Here is a 21,076-nt window from a genome sequence, read left to right on the forward strand (position 1 = left end):
AACATTCTGATTAATATTAGTAAAGCAGCAAAATCCACTAGTTTTTTTTTTTTTAAATCCATCTCAGGGAGCGGCCATTTTGTCACTTGCTGTCATATTTGCACAGGGCTCAGGTAACAACCAATCACGGCTCAGCTTGCGAATATCACATTACTAAACTCAGAAAACAGGTGAGCCGTGATTGGTCGTTATCTGAGCCCTGCGCAATTGTGATTAATTTCTGAGTGGCAAAATGATTGCCCCCTGAGATGGATAAAAATGGGTGGATTTTGTTGCTTTATTTGTATACCACAAATGCAATATTAATCACAATGCTGTGTTTAAACTAGTGAGGGTGCATAGAACATATTTTTGAGAAAAAATCTTGGGTTGACTTCCCATTTAAAAAAGCAAAAAAAAAAATTAAGCAAATATAAAACAAAGAATTTTGGAGTGGGGGGGGGGGGTCAAAATTAACAAACCCACTCTAAACCCTTATTAAATTATTAATTATTATTATCATTATTAATTAATTAAGTGAATTTAAAAAAACAAAAGTAAAAATGAAAATACAATGAAAAATCCAAAACGTATTATAACATGAGTGCTAATGTTACTGTTTAGATGAAAACAAAGCACAATAAATATAAATATAATTGCCTTCCTGTGTTATTTAAAAAAGTGAAACGGATGCTTCATTTGAATGCGACTTCAACACTAAAACATAATTATTCATGTCGTTTTTTGGCCGTATGATTTACTGTATTACTGTTTACAAAATACCTGCTGTGAAAGCTGCCATTAAATTAACAAAGCCGGTGATTTGCACAGTAGTGTACTCCGTCGATGGACTGTGAAGTCACATCAAAGCCAGGTTGTTACTGGCGGGTTGCATCAGGTCACCTGCATAAACGGTGTGGTCTGCACTGGATGGAGCAGACAAATCCTCAGATGTCGCTCTTTGTAGTCCACATTTATCACGCCGAAGCCAACAAGTTCAGGTATGGCCAGCGTAATGGAGACCAGCCATATGAGAGACGACCACACGCACACTCGGGTTCCTTTCAGGCGTTGCCGAGATACCACTGCGAGGCACCTACAACACGCATGGAAGTGTAATGTTGTACAAAATATGCCAACATGTTCAGCGAACATTTCCGTTACTCACTGAAAGTTTCACCTATTTACTATTTTTGTGCTCAGGGCAAAGCCATGTCTAATACAAAAAAATATATATTGTTTCAATTAATATTGTTGATATTGCAACTTGGTGGGGTCTTGAGGCCAAGCAGTGACCTTGAAATGAAAGGAGGAGCTTCATTTATTCAGGCCATAGCTTTGTCTAATAGAAAATAGTGTTTTGTTGCTATGTTATAGCAAATTTTACAGTATAGATGAATTACAAACCTTTTTGTGTGATCATCAATTACTTACAGATTGTTGCTATATAAAGCAGGGCTCGGTCCTATTCCCCACTAATAGTGGTGACTCATTATACTGATGTATATTATGAAAAAGGGAAAATCGTTTGAATATGTAAACAGAATTATTATTTTTTTATATATCAAACCAACCAAATTAGATTCATTTTCCCCAATGATACCTTTTCTCGTCACAAAACACGCCAACAATTTCCCCCCCACTTTTTTACCTCCACTGTAAGAAATTATTTTTCAGTGCTTATTAAAGCCATACAGTTGAAGCGCTCCTGTGACATTGAAGACCTAAGATATGTTTTATTAGTTTCATGTTTTGGATATGACCTTCACAACTTAAGAGTGAAAAGAAATGAAATGAGGTTCATCCGTCTTCAACAGGGATTTTAGTCTACCAATTTGATACACTATAATATATCCAATCAATAATGTTGAGGTTGAAAGTACATCAGCGGCTGTGCGGAATATCTATAAAAAAACACCACAATGATTCAGTGTTGTGTAGTTTGTAGTTTGCAAAGTCATAATCGGGTGAGTCGACTAATATGTCAATGTCAACAATGTCAGATGGTCAGCTAATATTTAGCATATACCATACACACACACACACATTCATATACAATTGACATTAGGGGGGTTAAAAAAATCATTTCAGCGATATATCGCGATTTTACTGCGCACAATTCTCGTATCGATTCAATATGCGGCCAAATCGAATTTTAAACATCCATTTTTGATGGAAATATTCAACAAAACATCTTACTTGAGGTTAGCTTTTAAACCACGAGTGCCATCTTAGAAGAGTAAAAAAATATCACATGTGCTTCATAAAGCTTCATTTGTCTGTCTGTCTGTCTGGTTAGCTGTTTAGCTAGCTTGCTAGCTGGCCCATTTAAACCAATATGTGGCCAAATCAAATTTTAAACATCCATTTTTGATGGAAATATTCAACAAAACATCTTACTTGAGGTTAGCTTTTAAACCACGAGTGCCATCTTAGAAGAGTCAAACAATATCACAAGTGTTTCATGAAGCTTCATTTATTTATCACTACTGATTAGTATTTTCCAAATTTTGAAATTTTTTATTTTTTTTTTTTAAATCGCACTAATCGACTATCATGATTTAATCGGTATCTAATCGAATCATGACCTATGAATCGTGATACGAATCGAATCGCCAGGTACGTGGCAATTCACACCCCTAATTGACATGATTGATATATAGACTGTTTAGATTAGATATACATTTTCCTTTTGTCCCCCTCTAATGCAGCTTCTTTTTTCATTCTATAAAAAAAACGACCCTAGGTTAGCACGTCAATGTGGGTTTAGTAGCATGCTTTTTGTATTTTCTTGAGGTTCTCAAATATAAACCTCTCTTGTAAAAAGTTCAAGTTTATAGGTTTGATATTAATATACTGGTTAAAAACAGCTCTTTACGAAATTTAAAGTAATGTCAGCAAACAGGGAAAAGTTGAAAGCCAAAAGCAGACGTTCAAACAATTTCATCCAAAAACTTAAAAAAATATGTTTTCTTAGCTGCACCTAAGGCTGGGCAATTAATTGATTTCATCAATAAATACTTTAATTTTGATGTAATTGTGATGAAAACAAAAGAATAAAGGAAAAAAACATCCCTTCTTAGCAGCTTCCGTAAAATGCCGGCCCATACGCTTTACTCTGAAGACATGGCGGCGGCTCACTTTCGTCAGTCATTTGGAATTGGTTCGGGTTCGCAGCGTCAGACAATGAGCAACAAACAGTCTGCTGCCAAGCAGTTTAAAAACTGTTAAAAACCAAAGTGATTGGCATGGAAGGAAAAACTTGTGCAAATAAAAACACGATTGTCAGAATTATTGTTAAGAGCCCAGAGGAATGCAATCACAGAGCTAACGGTACTGAACATTGCCAAAATTGGTGCCCGTTTATACATTGCATAAGCAGTCATTCATACACACTCTGATCCACTTCAATAGTGGTAGCAGCTGTTGAGATAAACTACATACAATCTGTTCTATAGTTTGTCCAAATCAATTACACACTTCACTGATGTTTATTCCCCTCAAGTCACAATGTATTGTATTGCTTTTGACCTGACTACTTCCGGTGGTGTGATACGGAAGTTCGCTAAACAGCACAAAATGAACTTAGCACGGCTGAATAATAAATTAAGGCTAGAAATACTTTTATATACCTAAGTACGCCATCAAACAGGGATATAAATCTCAAAGGGATTCCTTGGGGTTAATTTATTGAAATGCTTATGTCCATTTTTCCCCATATTTTTGAAATATTATTTATTTTTGAAATATTTATTTTTCCCCTTTTTTAAATTTTCAAAATGCCAATTTAAAAAAAATATGATTTACTATTTATTCATTTTTTAAATAGTATTCATTTTCCCTTAATTTTAAAATAGTATTTATTTTCCCTCATTTAAAAAAGGCAACTTTAAAAAAATATTATTTATTATTTATTAAAAAAAAATAAGAATAATTGCCATTCATTTCAAAGGGGGATTTCGACCCCTGGTCGCCCACCATTCATTCCTATGGGGGAATTTTGACCCCTGGTCGCCCGCCATTCATTTCAATGGGGGATTTCGACCCCTGGTAGCCCGCGTGTGGTTCTGTGGGACTTTTTGGCGCAGCTAGCACTTTGAAAATACTGTATTTTGAAGATTGGTTGACTTAGAAAAAAATTGAGAACCAGCTCCAAATACAAAAATGGGGGAAATAATGGAGGGGAAAATGGAGCGACGAGTTCAAAAATAAGATTAAGTGGGAGCGTGATCAATATGCATTTTTAACCACTTAATTAATGTCTGCTTAATACACTGAATCTGACGTTCAAAAGAAAATCGCAACTTTTTGTGGAGAACTGGAGAAGTCTCAAAGGCAACTTTTTGACTCATACAAATTCCTTAAGATTTACAGTATTAAGGGATTTGCTTAAGGGGCCATTTTATCCAAATTTTGAATAATGTAATTGTCATTTTCTTTTTATAGAAAGGCAAAACAATTTATTAGAATCAGGGATGGAAATGTTGGTGAAAAAAGCAGGATTTTTATTAGAAGCCAATATCGCCCAGCAATAGTTGCACTCATTGGAGCGTTATTTACTGACATAGTAAAAAGAATGAACTTGGATGAACAAAAAGTTAAAGAAAAGATGAGTTATGCGACGTCTGCTTGTTGCTGTTAAATGATTGATGCTGCGAGCGGACGCGATGGACTGTGCCTGTCTTACATATGTGGTGCGCAGGGGCGGCAGGGGGCCCAGAAGGACGCCATTTTCTCTGGAGCGAATAGGCTAACCACTGCCTCTAACAAAAATGGATTTAATTATGTATAATGGAATTTTAAAATGTTATTTTCTTCTCTCTTTTTATTTTTATTTTTAACACATTCAGTTGAGTCAGCAAATTCTCATCTCCTTACCTGTCAACACTCAGAGCGCACAGACTCAACACGATAACTCCAACCGAGCTTTTCTGGATGAAGGGCACCAGCTTGCACACACCTGAGCCAAAGGGCCAATCTTTCGCCATGAGCTACACGTGGGAGGCAAAGGGGGAGGGAAAAACACACACACAAAATGTGTTGGCTGTAATAACAATCAATTTCAGATAAGCCTGAAATGAATAGAACGTGTGTGAAGAAGGCCGATAAAGCGTCGCGTTAAGACGGCCTTGTAATTACACGTCGTGAGGCAAATAACTCACCCTGTAGGTGTTGACTGGGATGCCGACCACAATGTGCAGAAGGTCTCCCGAAGCCAGGCTCGCAATCAGGAAGTCGACGCCGCTCCTCATGCATTTGTTCCTGTGAATGATCCTCAGCAGTGCTGAATTTCCCACAATTCCCAGCACAAAAAACACAATGGAGATGGCTGCAAAGAGATACTTGAAAGGATCCCGGATTCTTGCCGAGCGGGCGCACATAGGAGGGGGTCTGGCAGAGATGTTGGATCTGTGGTTGTCCATCTCGGAGATTTGGGAACGCCGCTCGGCGGCTTCGCTGCTAATGAGAACATTTCCCAGACAAAGAAGCAGAGCGACGGCCCACATTGTCTGCGTTTTTTTTTTTTTTTTTTTCAAAAACGGCCTTCGGATGCGTTTGCCAGCTCTGGGTTAGGAACGAGAGTAATTAGCATCAGAGCTGCTGGGAGTTTGGCAGCAAAGTAACTTGATGCAGTGATCAAAAGGCAATTAGAAAATGAATTGTCCCAGCTTACCTTTTGATCGGACTTGGGCTGCTAGTAAAGTTGCCTCGCGCGTGCCTGCAGTAAATACTGCCGCTCGGCCGCTGGAAGGTTTTATAGACGAAGATGCCGCTGTCGTCATTATTCATCAGTCTGTCGGCGCTGACTGTAATTACCACCTACAAAAGGACGGCGTTCAAGTGTCTGTTGTTAAGAGTGAGATCATGTTATGGCTTTCTGCAGGTGTGCTGGACTTAAGTGGAAAAACGGCGTCTCTCAGGACGACAACAGCTTACGGGAACATTGTCATCTGGCGAGAGTGGATCCGCTCAACCACATCTCACGCAGGGATCTGGAAATGCAAAATTTGTGAACTGAGGGTGCCTTCACACTTGACAGGCTCATTTCCTTTGTTTTGATCCAAGTGTAAACGCTGGCATTTGAACTCTGCTGCATACCAAACAGGCGGTTTGGAACTGCTTGAAGAGGTTAGATCAGCTAAAATGTCAAATGTTACATGGAACAGAAAATGGGTTTTCATCCACTATTTTTTTCTCAAGAATTGTGAAAGTAAACGTGAATGGAAATGCTAGAAATAAAAAATAAAAAAGACCTAAAATTCTCTCCTAAAAAAATTACGCTTGCAGGGTGTGGATTTTTCAGCGTGAATTTTGTGCACGGAAACAGCTTTTGTGAATAAATGATGACAGGCACATATGGTAGTCAGGAAAAATGGCAGCGGATGATTAAGTAAGGTATAGCGGACCAAGGAATTAAAAATATTTCTGTAAATAATAAAAGAAGCGAGCATTAATGGCATTCTCGGTGTAAAGCAGAAAAGACGTCCGTGGTTGTACACCATCGGGAAGACTATGGATGACGTTAAAATGCGGTGAGAAAGCGAACTTCAAAATAAACCTTAGCGTACATGGACATAAATGCCTTGGTTTGTTATTTTAACTCATTCACTGCCATTGACGGCTATAGACGTCAAAAATTTATTTCACTATTTCTATTAGTTTCGCTTTTTTTTCACTTTTTGTTACCAAGACTATGAAAACCTAGAAGGAAATGATAGCAGATATTTGTGATTAATCGTGAGTTAACTATTGAAGTCATGTGATTAATTACAATTGCAAATTTTAATCGCCTGACGCCCCTAATTTTTAAGAATATTTTCTTTAAAAAATAAATAAATATATTATTTTTAAAAAAAATGTCTAGGTTTTCATACTCTTGTTAACAAAAGTGGAGAAAAATGTTAAACTAAGAGAAATAGTTCAAATGAATTTTTGATGTTTATAGCCGTCAATGGCAGTGAATGAGTCTGACTTGACTCGTCGCTGGGGCCATTTATTTATTTATTTTTTATCCCGGTCCCAAACTGTTGCCACCACTACCAATATCAACACAACACCATCTTGAAAAGTTTACTGTAATTGCTAATTAAGTATCTCTAATGTTTTGCTCTTGTCAAAATTGGCTGAGCGACAGTTCGCATCTTTAATTATTTTTTTATTTTTTTATAAAAGTCATTTGCTGCATTTCCATATCCTAAGGCACCACACTGTATGGTGTGATGAAACAATTTCACGTAATAGCCTTTTGACCAGCTGTGACATCCTGAAAACCTTATAAAATGTTTGTCTTTGAAGTGAATGGAAGCACACCGCAGGCTACAGCTCTGATGCAAGCCGTCTGTCTGTATAAGATCGACTCGAACTTCCTCTGTTGGGGGCGGTAATTAAAATGTCAATTAGGATTGTTTTAAGGCGGACACACAGATCCATGGAAGACACAATGCCAAAATCAATGTGTTGCAGTCTTAAATGTGCTATTTTATTTACGGCTTCTTTTGTTCACAACAAAAAAATAGCTGCACATAATTCCTTGGCCGTGTGACTGGTGGAAAGTTTGAAACTATGCAAGCCTGTTATGTAAAGCAACAATCCTATACATCAGTATTATGACTGCGGGGTTTGCGAGATTAAAAATGTATCTTTTTGTCTGTAATAACAGTTATTGATTAACATTGTTTTCTTTACAAGTCAGGTTTTTTATGACAAAATAAAAAAGTTTAAACATGAGCATTTCCTCTATAAAATGTATTTACTCAGTAACTAACATTTTCCAAGTAACTAACTGCAAATAGCTGGAGAAGGTCGTCCTCAAGCGTGTTTCTGGATCAATAACCCACTCCATTTTACTGCATTCAACTTTGAAGCATTAATATCATACTTATCTTGTTATTTTTGAAAGGACAGAAATTTTGTTACAGCTATTTTATTGAATAGCACTGGATTTTACGTGTACCTAATATTTTGGCCGTTCTTTACATACAGTAGCTATACCATTAGTCTCCAATCACCGGTCCGTGGACCATTTGGGCCACACAGGCTAGGCATATATGCCAAAAATGAACATTATCAGCACCCCCCCCCCCCCCAACCCAACCCCCCACTCGTCAACAAGTGTTTGCCAGTTTAATTGTCATAACAGAGCATAATTCCAAAAGTGTCAATTTGTGCAAGGTGTACCTAATGTTGTGGTGGGCGAGTGCACACAGAAGCTTGCCGGCTCTACCACGGCAGACAAGCTACAGCGCCCGGAGGTACAATAGACGCGCAGTGAACAGAAACATTCCATTGTTAATTGCATCCCGGCTCCCTTTTGAAAACTCCTACTTGTACTCGGCCGGCGAGGAATGACCTTGGCAAGGAATGTATTGGCGCGCTTCCACAAAAACAAGCGATTAAGGCAGAAGAATTGCTTGAGTTGACTGCACGAGCGTATGAAGAGTGTTCTGAGTTAGGCGGCTGACATACAATGTTATTGCGAGTGTTTCTCTATATAGGTCACAGGAGAGTGCCAAGACACTTCATGGCCTATAAAAAAAAAGGAGAAAAGAAACAAAGCTGCGAGGAACATTTTCCTGTCTGTAAGAGTAATAAAGAAAAATAAAACAATCCCCTGTGATTCCACATTAGGCCTTTAAAGTGTTTTTATCATTGACCTGAATGGTTCCACTTAAATCTCTCTTGTTTGTGTTTTAAGCACATTTATGACGTCGGCTGCATGATGGCCCTAAAGAGGCATCCTCCGTCTTTGCTCTCCGGTTTAGCTTGTTCAACATTGAAAACAAGGAAGGCAACATGTCCATGTTCATGCTCTTGTCTGACTCTCATTATGTCGCTGGTTCGAGCTGTCACGCTCAGCCGACTACAAAAACGTCCGCTGTTTACTGGGTCAACGCTTCGGCGGATTGACATGATTTTGTTTGCATTGTTCAACATGTTCTAATATGGGACGAACACGCTCGGTCCCTGCCCCAACATGACAACATCAAGGAAGGAGAAAGACGCACTTGTCAGAGGCGTTAAGCGTGGCCGACTGATTGAGTACGAAAATTACACCAGTTTCAGAGAACGACACATAATTGGGTGGACATGTCTGTCATTACAGGATGAAAAAGTCTCAAGGACCCATGCCTGGAATTGAGCAGGAAGACTAGACTAAAACCTTTTTGAGTTTTTGTCCAATAAATCATGACTAAAACTATCACATAAAGTCAGCCAGACCCCGATAGAAAGTCCGTTCTTGTGCCTGGTGGATGAAGGTGGACAGGAGGCGGGAAAAAGCCACAACCTGGGAAACCCCCAGGGGTGTCGCCAGCTGGGAGGAGGATCTTGGGAGAGGCTGCCTGGATGTCTACATGTCTAACGAGTTGGAGTGCAATTCCATCTCTGATATGGGGATAGTGTGCCTGAATGTTTTTGAGACCGATTCTGGACTTCCGGCCTTGATGTACACTGCCTCGGTGGTGGTGAAGTCGTACCATAAGATGCCGAGTATATTCCGGAGGCAGTTCTAAGAGGTCTAAGGCTAAGTCCAAGTCAAGTCTAGTCTTTGACCAACAAGTCCAAGTCAAGTCCAAGTCCTTATAGGTTCCAAGTCAAGTCTTAAGTCCGTCCAAACATTTTCTGAACCGCTTATCCTCTTAAGACTCTTGATTTAATGTTCACGAGTCCCAATGGAAAATCGGAGTCAAGTCTCGAGTCTTTAGTGGTCTAAGTCGAGTTTCAAGTCTAAAAAAAAATAAGTCTCTCTAGAGTCTGACTTGCGAGTGCCCATGTCAGACAGTTCCTTTCGAATGAGTGTCCATGACTTGCAACCGTAGAGTAGGACAGAGCAGACCAGTGAGTTCCTAGAGATCTTCCACTCAGTCAAACAGAAAATGGTGATCTTTGCACCCAGAAAGGATCAACAGAGAGCAACACTGGAGCCAGAGGTGGCCAGCAAGCCTGAGAGACTGCAGATTTGTCTTCGCCAAGGAATCACGTAGAAATAACTAAAACATGACTAAAAAACATTTTCCTCTAAGACTAGACTTAAGATGGCTGCTGATATTAAAACCTCAAACGGATAACATTTAGTGTTATGGAAACACTCCATTACGAATAAGTCATGCTACCAATGTAGCCGCCGAAGTGGGCGGCTTGTTCGCAGTGCTAATGCTAGCTTAGCATTGTAGCACTGATATTTTATTGAAGCTAGATTTGGGTTCTTTGTGACTATGCTTATCACAACAGTAAAAAGATCGTAAAAAGAGCGCTAGTTGGGCGTTGGAGAGCAGCACTGGACTGCAGTTTTGTCGTCACCCAGGAATCGCATATAGGAATGACTAAAACTTGACTAAAACTAATAAGCATGTTCGTCCAAGACTACACTTAAGATAGCTGCTGATATTAAAACTTCAAACCGATAACATTTAGTGTTATAGAAATGCTCCATTACGAATGTTATGCTACCAATGTAGCAGCCGTAGCTAACGTCGGATGGTTTGCAGTGCTGATGCTAGCTTCATTTTGCTAGCACGGATGTTTTGTTTAAGCTGGATATCCGTTCTTGGCGACTATTTATCATGATTGTGCACGCTCATAATCTCAGCGCATTATAAATGGCCGTGTTCGAGAATAGTCTGAGTGTATGGCAGTATGTGAAAAAAAAACAAGACACATGGCTAGCAACACATGACTACGGACGATTATAATGGCACTGAAACACTAGCTAATGCTGGACAGATGTAGGCCTACTTGAACACAAATGTGAGTCCGCTACTGCATAGCAAAATCCAGTGGATAGTTAAAAAATTTTATTGTGCTGAAATGAGGTCCACAGAGGTGCAACTGAAGACTTGCGCGTTATGTCAAACTCCAAAAGTGGTAACTTTTGGAACCCTCAGACCTTCTGTCAGTTCCAGTTCCACAACCTCAATACATGTTTAAATACCACAACGCCCCCTGAAGAATATCACACTCAGCCGCATAAATTAATGCCCCCCCCCCACAATGTTTACCGCACATGCAAACACTGACAAGCGACAGAAGCAGCTGGCAGTCATTCATTTTCAATGAAAGCCTCGGCAAGCGTCCCGCAGCAGCCGAGGCAGAAGATGTGGGAAGAGATCTTCCGTGCATACATCAGTGTTGCTTTCTGTGTTGACAGTGCAAGAGAACGTGATCACGGCGCTCCTCGCTTTCTCCCTGATCCTTACAACTTATGCCCTGTTCGTCTTGTGACATCAACCAAAATAACTCACAAGGAGTGTGTCAAAAGTAGAAGGAATGTCTAGAAAGTGATTGGACACGCACCTGCTATGCTATAACATTCAAACACTACTAAGTACTGTAACCGCAAAGAAATAGGCTGCCCGTCAAAAGTATTGGAACAACGAGGCCAATTCCTGTATTTCTGAAACAAAAGATGTCAAAATACCTCAAAAGTTGAATATGAAATTATCCGTCCTGCTATATTTCCAGCTATTTACAACCGGACTGGATACACAACTTACGAGATAGCCTTTTTTTTGTAATGAAACAATATTTTTAGGTCAGCAAAAGCACTGAAACAGATTTATGTTTTTTAATCTTTGATTCAGACTTAAAATAGATGAAAGTGAATAAGACTTCAGATTTGGTTGCAAATCCTTTGCTTGCAGTAACGGCACTACGGCTGTGTGGAACTTTTGCATTCTTCTCTTGTCACATTTTTGCAGGATTTTCTCGATAGCCTCTTTCATTATTTGTTTATTGCATTCATGCTCCTGTTCAGTCATTAAAATGTGTGCTCTATAAGGTTCAGTCAAAAACTTACACTTCTTGCCCCTGATGAACTCCTCATTATCTTGCTGCATCGTGAAGGATTTGCCAATCAGTTTGTTGACATTTTTCTTTCACTTGGCAGATGAGGTTTTCTTCTGTAGATTTTAAACGTACATTTTGCTGCTTCTGTCATGAGTTACATCAATGAAGATTAGTGAGCCAGTCTGAGACGAAATCATACAAGCCCACATTATCCCCACTAAGGTTCACAGATGGGCTTGAAAGTTTGGGATGATGCACAGATCCCTTCTTTCTCCAGACTTAAGCTGTTCCATCACTTTGGTAACGGTTAGTCTCATCCATCCATAAAACTTTTTTCAATATATATTTTTTAAGATTGACCCTGCAGTTTTTGGCAAATTCTAGCCTGACATTCATGTTCTTCATACTAACGAGTGATTTGTATTTTTAGCATCTGTACTTTGCTTTGTTGAGGGTCTTTACAGCTATCAATAAAGTTCTGTTGTTAATTTGACTTCAAATTGGTGGATAGTTTTAACGGAAATTTGTCAGCCAATCGGGGAAAAGGGGTTCTCTGAATAGATAATGAAACAAAAGAATCAAAGAGAATGTTGAGAAGTAATCAAGTTATACCATTTACAGACGCTCCCCTACTTACGAACATTCGAGTTACGAACAACGGTACATACGAACATTTCTGCGCGTACAGTATGTTGAAAAATGTTCGGAAAGAAATGCTGTACGTTAGATTTTGTATTGCGCGTAGTGCTTCTTTCCGCCGCTAATACCGACGCTTGGCGCTGTGAGAGCTCATTGGAGGCTGAGCAGCGTGGCGAGGAGGAGGAGGAAAAAACGCCGGTCCCCATGAAGCAGGAAATGACTTTTGAAGCCGATTCCAGCGACGACGAAGAATCTCTCATGATATAAAATCCTCCTCTTCCTCCTCCTCCATCATCTCCTTAAGCATCGAGTACATCTTCCAAAAGTAAGTTAAACTTCATTTTATTTATCTTATTACGTACATGTACATACTGTGTGTGTGTCTTTCGCTCTCTCTCTAACATACGTAGTACAGTACAGTACTGTATGTATTCTCTCCATTTTATTAAAAGTTTTTTTCAGTACAAACCAATGCAGGTTACTTGTACAAGCCTTAAACATACTTATATAAACCTTCAATATACTTATATAGGCTTTAAACATAAATTATAACACAAAAAATAGCACTGAAGCAACTTACGAACAAATTCACCTTACGAACGATCGTCCGGAACGTAACTCGTTCGTAAGGTGGGGAGCGTCTGTACTCTAATGTGTTTTTTGTTTTTACCAGACTTTCTTTTTTTTTATCTTCTGGAGAGCTCAGTATTGTTCATTCTGTAATTTTACCGATTTGACATATCATCATTGCTCTCCTTTTTTTTTTTTTTTTGTATGTGGGTGAGTTTGTGTGTGTGCGTGCGTGCGAGTGTGTGTGTGTGTATTCATTAGTTCACCTAAAACCTATTAAAAAATCCCATACCGTTCACCTAAACACGAACACTTCCAGCCAGAGTCGTGAGGCCGTCAGGAGACCCGAGGAAGGACCAAAGAAAAGAAAGGAAAGTGAAATCCAGCACCGACCAGACACCACCCACCAGGCCACCAACCCCAGAGACATCTAAATTCCAACAAATCAGGGAGACCTCAAGAGACCAAAGGAGAGACTGAAGAAAGGAAGGAAGGACAGACGAAGCAGAATGAGATCCACAGACACCAGCCTCCACCGATTCAACGACCAGAGGAAGAAGCAGATTGTGTCTGAGTTTCGATAGATGCTGGTGTGGTGGATCTGGCATGCATGAAAATCTACCAAATTTACCAGACTTTCTAAAGGCGATATCACACGAAAACATTCCTCAAAAAGGTAATTTTTCTCCGCACAAAAAGCGACATTTTTTCAACCGATTTTCAAAATTCTTGCTGCCTTGTACTCAAGTAAAGTGGAGTTTGACTGTTTTTGATTTTTTGGAGATCCATTCCCATTACTACTGTAAACAGCCTGCCAGTTTTTATGGTGGTTACACCACTAACTAGGATGAATGCAATTTTCACAGACAGAACACTGAGTGCTATTTGTCGTTTGAATTATCAGTGTTTTCCGACACAACAAAACAAATCTGTCAGCCACATGCTGAGATACTCTTATTGAATGGGTACGTTGAAAGTTGTGTCACATGCATCTTTTGATGTCAAATCTAAATGTTTTCACTAGTTTACTTGACAGAAAGGACTCAGGTGGTATGGCGATATTTTCCCCCTACAAAGAGAACTAGGGCAGTGTGGGCGTATTTTGGCATTTATAAGATTGCAGATGGAAAATGTATTCAAGATAATTACACTGTATGCAGGAAATGAAAAAAGTCACTGTAAAAGGGGCAATCTTGGTAATTGTAAGTTGAATTTGTGGCATCTATCACACATGAAAATTCATTTTGGCTGGAGCCACTGACAATTTCTAGAAATGTCTTTGAGCTATGTTTTTGGTCTGTGTAACCATGATCAGAAAGTGTTCATGTTTTTACAACTGACAATGTTACAACAATATTTAACAAATCAGATATAGAGAGATTGGTAAGTGGTAACTTCTTCCCGCAGTGTAAACCCAGCCTCGGAATCCAAATGTTGCAGTGGAGTTTTTTTTAGCTGCAGGAGGCAGCTGCACTGCTTGGATAGGTCAGAGCAGAGGAAGTCCACTGTCTGGTTTTGCTCCTGTCAAATAAAGACCTGCGGCTATTTTGACACAAGCCTCCTGAGTTGAAAATCATGTGTGGACTCTTTAAAATTTGTCAGCTCGCCCAATAAAATCTCATTGCTGCGTTCCTCTTCTCCACGAGGCATCGATGCATGGATGAAGAGGAGATTTTCCTGCTCATATGTGATTTAATGGACATGCTGGATGAGAGATTTATTACCCCTCTGATTGCTCCCACCCAGACAGATTGGGAGTGGGTGGAGCAGACCCCCTATCTCAGCTGTCGCACTTTGCCGTGTCATCACTTTTCAGCGTGCGGGGGCCACTCTCGCCTGCCCCCCCTTTTGCCTCTCAGGACGAGCACATCTGCCACCTGCTTAATTATTTCTCTCGGTGGCCCAAAAAAGACACGGAAGATCAAAAGGGAAACGACGCGCACGGCCACCATTCCCTGATTGCGTCTTTAGTGTCACGTCTCATTTCTACAGCCCGAAAACCCTGTGAAGTCTGGAAATGGCAGCGAAGGCCTCTCTCTTCTCCCTCACTGTAAAAGCCCAAGCGTGTGTGTGTGGGCTGTGATCGGGACTCTCATTTCTCCGAGTTGCAACCCAAATAAGAATCTCGCCTGCAGCTCTCTGTCAGCCGCCTCAAAGACAGCAGCAATCTATCAGGAAATAACAGCCAACTCAAATGTAAAAATCAATTCATGAGAAAATAAGGAGGCCTGTGGTTGAGGGAAAGTTCATGGGCACGTGTGATCATGTTTCCTTGCGTTCAGCCGCCTGGGCGTTGAGTGAGCCAGACAAATGATAGGGCTTATTTTGGCAGGAAGAGAGGGAGCGTGATAGAAAAGCTGATGTGAAGGCTTGTGCATCCATAACATGCACCAGAGACACAAGCTGCCTGCTGCACTTGAGATGAGAGGAATGTATATTCCATTTACAGGCAGAAAAGAAAAGAAAGCAGCTCACGTTTATTGATCTATCTTGCGGCGAAGTCTACACATGTCATATACATGCACAGGCTGTACTATATACTGTCAGTACATTCGTAATTCCCCATTCACACCTATTTGCGCTTTTGTGGTTCTTTTTCGGAACCTGTCTTCCATTACTTGCTGGAAAACTCAACTACGATGCCACAAGATGGCGCCAAAGCCCGATCTTAATAGGAAAAGTAGCACAATTGGTCAAGGAAATATGTTGAAGTGCGAGGAGGAGCTACATAAACATAGTCTTTCCCACGTACACAAACATGCACACTGAGCATATATATATATATATACTTTTTATCAAATACTTTGTAATCCATTTGTAAAGTTGAGCTTGAAACAATGTCATGTTGCTTGGGATCAAAGTCTGCTATACATTCACGATTTTGGGGGGCATTTACAGTGGCTAGCATCATGGCTAACCGGTGTTAGCAACCGTAAGATTGGACACATTTCACCAAAAATACTTAAAAGTGAAGCTAACCTAAAAAAATGTTTCCATATATGTTCTATTTCAGAACTGAAGAACAGAACTTGACGTTTGCCACAACCTCTCAACGGCATCACGTTAACAATAAAACACACATAACCCACTTCCAAATAACCATTTGTGGCAGTCCTAGTGTATAGCACAGTGGAACCTCGATTCAATGGACCTAGGATTCAAAGGAATAGTAATCGGTCACTCAAACTGCCCATTTATACAGCACTTTTCAAAGTCTGTTAGTTCCAGAATTGTTCGCAAAACAGAGAATGGTCACATTTTCACAGCTCTCTTGTCATAAACAGACTTAACAGTAGACTAGAGCAGAGTAAAAGGTAGCAAAGGTAGCCTGATGGAAAGCTTGGACATTAGCTTAGCAAGTTCAAAAGGAACATGTCATATTTACCTATTCATATCCATGGCTGTGTTTTACTCTGGTGCTAGTCGTGTACACATTTCTCAAACATAATATTTTTTGGTGCAGTACACAGTTTGTTTATTTATTTTAGCCCTTATCTATGGCATCTAATTATAACGAAGGTGAAGGAAGCGCTAACATTGTGGCTCATTAGCGCAACCAGATGCACACCTTTATCCTCCACCCAAGCACTAAGTTTTTGTTTTGAATAAACTTCAAAATGTTTCAAGCAGTTTCAAGTTGTTGTTTTTTTCTTCTATATTTACAATCATTTTGTACTGTATTGGATGTTTTTAGGCCACAAAAAAATTGATCTAACAGACAAACAACTAACGGACGACCCTTCCCTCAAGTCCGATAAATTGAGGTTCCATTGTATGGATGGGACTTAAACATGTCAATTTTAATTAATGATTATAGGGGATGCGGGGGGCGGGGGCGGAGCATTGAATTTCTAGTTTTGCACTTCAAGCGTTTCGCATTGTGCTATATTGTGCTAATTAAGACACACCAATAACGCTGATATATTGAGCGAGTTGAAAAAAAATTGCAAAGCGTGAAGACAAGCGCAGTGCAACAAACACTTGGCTTATCACCAAAGTGCTTCAAGCCTACTCACACCTTAAAGGTGTTGTATTATGGAAAGGTGGCTTATTGTGTCACAGCCAAAAAGGGAGCACATACTAGCATTAGCTTCTGATAATCACCATATACTCTAACAAAGTTGTTGACGAAGGGGTGGGGTTGACGGTGGAGATTTCTGTTTGCCGATGTCACTACATTAATTGACAAGTGTATTTTTGTGGTTTGGTGATGAAGTGCTGCCTCCACCAGGGAAAATACAATCATACGTAACTGTACCGGTGCTCACTTCATTGCATGCCTTAGCCTAGCGCTGCCCTGGTTGTCACAGTTACAAAAGCCGTACTCGGTGTTTGCATAAAAAATAACCGCAACCCAAAATTGAGATTTGAACCAGAGTGCGACAAGTACATATCAAGAATGCTATCATTTTTTATCCTCTGTGTATTTTTTTTATTGAAGAATGTCAGACACCTTTTATTATGACATCTGGTACCTGCTCTAAATTGTAATTAAAATTGCATAACGTGTATCTTTTAAAGCAAAACATGTTGCAGCGAGCGGGGACATTAGCACTAATGATAGCATTAACCGTTCAAGTATGCGCAAGGCTTGTTTGTCTCAGTAAGAGGCTCAAAGAGGAGGAGAAATTTGGCCGGTCCCGACGGCGACCTGGAAAACCTCATGCTGCTCCACCAACTAGTTTCTTTCTCTCCACTATTATCTACGGCAGGGACGGGCAACGGGCGACGATAACACTGCGCATCGCTTCCAATTAAGAAAAAAAGATCTATATTTATGGGGGGGGGGGGGGGGGGGTTATACATGTCTCCTCTACTACAGTAACCCCCCCACGTATGCTTAAAATCCAGCATCCTCAAATTCACCTGTTTTTTTTCCCCTCAGTGTTTTATTTTATTTTTAAAATATTTGTTGTTTTTTGTGTGGTTTGTTTTGTTTTGGGAGTGGGCGCCAATACCCATTTTGCATGGAAATGTATGGTGGAGTTTTATCTGTTTTTTTCAGTTTTTTTTATTGGGTTTGTATTTCTTGATTGACATCCATTAATCAATCTATTTATATATTTATTTTTTATTTATTTATACATTTATTTTTATATTTATTTTTTGAATCTCGTTATTTGTTTATTTATTTCCAATTATATACATTTTTTTTGTTTTAAATGATTGAATTATATTTTATATCCGTTTTTATTTTCACTTTTATTTATTTTGTATTTTGGCATTTTCGGTCCTCCATAACTCCGTAACATTGTTTGGGTGGTTATTTAAAATACATGCGTATTTATCTCAGTTTCTCTCTTCTTCTTTGCACACTAAAATGATGGAACATACATTCGTTAACTTAACGAGTTTCACTTCTCACCATGTCTTTGTTGCTTCCATTTGCTTCAGTTTCTACTTAGTTAGCGAATACCCAACAGATAATAACAATTAGTGTAGTGAATTATTAATGAATGCAACACTAATAATATGCAAGCAAACAAGCTGTGCCTTCTGTCGGAGCGTCTTCACGCGGGAAACTACACAGGGCTCAATTGGTGTCGAAGCATCCGCAACGAATGCATGTTTACCAAGTTGTGCATACACCACATGAAGCTTGAAAGTGATGTAAATGTCACAACTGAATGGGGGGTGGGGTGGGGGGGGGGGATATGGGGCAGGGGAAAAACAAAACAAATACTCCGCGACTTCATGGGTGTTTATTTCTTGAAGGCGAGCAGCCTCTCCCAGACAAAACATCAATATAGGAGGACATTTTCATTTGTCTGCGCGGGTCAAATTGTGATCAAAATGAAAATCCTCCCTCAGGCTGCGGTGATGAGGCGGGCTTGTCTCTGATCAATATCAAAAATGGGACTGGAATGTCAGACTGGGAAGCTGAGGCGCGCTCATGCTTTCATAATGGCTCCAGACCAGTGATTTATTGTTGTATTTACCACATATTTGATCAAAACAACCCCCCGCGCTGAAAAGTTCTACATGAAGGGCGGCCATGTTTTTCGGGTTTCTTTTTAAAGCCCGCAATCAAGGACAAGGTCGAGCTGTTTAATGGGGGTAAACGTTTGTTCCCCTTTCAAAGGTTTGTACAATGTTAATGATCTTAATAGATGATGTTATCCCTCCGGGAAAGTGGCCATCATATTATCCTCGGCAAAGGCGTCTTGCAGGACAAGGACGGAGCGCTTAGCACCAAAGGCGTTACTACAAATCACCACCACTTCACATGTAACGCCATGATGATGTGCTCACTGATAAGTGGTCACACATCAAACCAGGTTGTTCATTAATTCAATGTACATTACACGGCTTTGCACATTTTCTCAATGATTTTTGCAGCTGTCGTACGTCAACGCTATTCCTGCCTGCGAGGTCAATTGGCTCGCGTGGACCTTTTACCTTTGAGGCATGTAAACAAGCGAGAGGTCACGTACGACATTGAGTGCACACGCTTCAGGGTCAGGAGACGTGGGCACGGACAAATGTGCTGGAAGTCAAACACACGAACCAGCGTAAGCTAACGGGATCCAATAAAAGAGCGGTGATAAAAATGATGGCATTACAAGTTAATGAGAAAAGCATCAAGTACAGTGCAGAAGTTTGCCTAGGTTGAACTGTAAATGTTAATTTAGTCAAATAAAAAGAAAGGAACAAAAAATGTGACGGCTTGTCCGATCACACTGCAGCAGTTTGTGTAATCAGCTGCGTGTGGTCGGACAAACAGAACAAAGTCAGTCAATGGCAATGTAAGTCCTGGTGCAACAAAGGAAGTCATTCAAGAGTCAATATCACCATAAGGTGCCTTTGAGACTTCCATTTCGTCCCCAAAAAGTTTTTCCAAACTGATTTTTCCATTAAACTTCATATTGATTATGGTATTCTGTTAAGAAATAAATATTGGTCAGTTTCCAGTTCCTCATCAATTAACTACATGTAAACAATGCAAAAAGCAAAAATACAAATGACATTGACAGGGTGGACATTTTTTGGCTAATGTTAGCATTTCATGAGCACATGGTGGACCTTCATTTTGCAACATAATTCAATTAGTTAAAAAAATATATAAATTTCAAAATTCTGGAAGGTTTTTAAATCATTTTCACAACGACAGTGGAGCACTTCTATAGCGACAAAAAGGCTAACTCAATAATACAAATAATGATGTACTATATGACAACGTGACCGTAACATTTTTTTATTTATTTTTTGCTGTTTCTTTTGTGATGTGGGGAGATAGATAATATTGTCCATTTGGTTTACCAGTATTTCTGGTTGGTGAAGTGCTTAGTTTATCTATAAACCAGGTTAGCCTACATGCCACTTTCATTAATTGACCACAGATTGATTTGGTGATATCATCCATCAGGGGCTGGTGGTGGGTAGTTAAGTGACCTAATCCACCTCTTAATAACTCCTTCATCCCTCAAAATAATGTACAAAAATGCTATATCACTGCATGTAGCATTAAAAGAAGGGACAGAGGCATTTCACGTATTAGACATAGAATGCCATTACTACGAAAGCAAGAAAGTTTCCTTTAATCTTCCAAACCTTCAAAAAATTCCAGACCTTTACAATACAATATATCAAATAAAAATATATTGTACTCACCAGAGACACTGATGCAGACACAGTTTATCTCCTGTCTTTTGCCTGTTTGCGTAAGCTAGCTGTAGCGCTCATACATGCTGCTCTGTAATGTACCCAAAAAATCAACTTCCGGGTTTAAACAAGTCAGCCAGCAATTCTGTTGCCTCACCGAGCCTCATTAAGTCCAGTTTTCAAGAAAAAAAACGGATTTATAGGATGATGTCAGACATCATCCTACCCTGTAAATCAATCGTGTGCATTTTAGCTCAGCCAATCACAGGACAGACAAATGCCGCTAATTTGTGAAGGCATAGAGTGGTGAATCTAAAATCTGATTGGTAGAAAAAAAAGAGATAGAAAAGAAACAGCGATTTCAACGCTGTGTGCGACCGTTGCCAGCACTCAAGATTTGAAGTCTTTGGGCAATTATAATTGATTTTACATGCCAATTTTACCCAGTGTTGGAAAAACATGTAAAAAAAAAAAATTACTATTTCATGTAAGTAAATGTAGG

The 21,076-nt window shown here is 39.7% G+C and overlaps 1 protein-coding gene across 3 annotated transcripts in view; it reads right to left on the reverse strand.

Moving 5' to 3' along the window:
• Positions 1 to 20,664, reverse strand: part of LOC144060416 (endothelin receptor type B-like) — a 26,273-nt gene extending 5,609 nt beyond the window's left edge. For 2 of the 3 annotated variants that reach the window (XM_077579951.1, XM_077579950.1), the window contains exons 1-3: positions 5,142 to 5,711; positions 4,858 to 4,970; positions 883 to 1,075 (exon numbers count right to left, since the gene is read on the reverse strand). In XM_077579951.1, coding sequence (XP_077436077.1) covers positions 883 to 1,075; positions 4,858 to 4,970; positions 5,142 to 5,486 — 651 coding nt within the window. In that variant the 5' untranslated portion in view covers positions 5,487 to 5,711. Of the gene's footprint in view, positions 1 to 882; positions 1,076 to 4,857; positions 4,971 to 5,141; positions 5,800 to 5,916; positions 5,973 to 20,583 lie in introns of those variants that run through there. The other variant, XM_077579953.1, reaches the window with a different exon arrangement.
• Between the last annotated feature and the right edge of the window lie 412 nt (positions 20,665 to 21,076).

Source organism: Vanacampus margaritifer, chromosome 11 (genome assembly GCF_051991255.1).
Source record: "Vanacampus margaritifer isolate UIUO_Vmar chromosome 11, RoL_Vmar_1.0, whole genome shotgun sequence".
NCBI lineage: Eukaryota > Metazoa > Chordata > Actinopteri > Syngnathiformes > Syngnathidae > Vanacampus > Vanacampus margaritifer.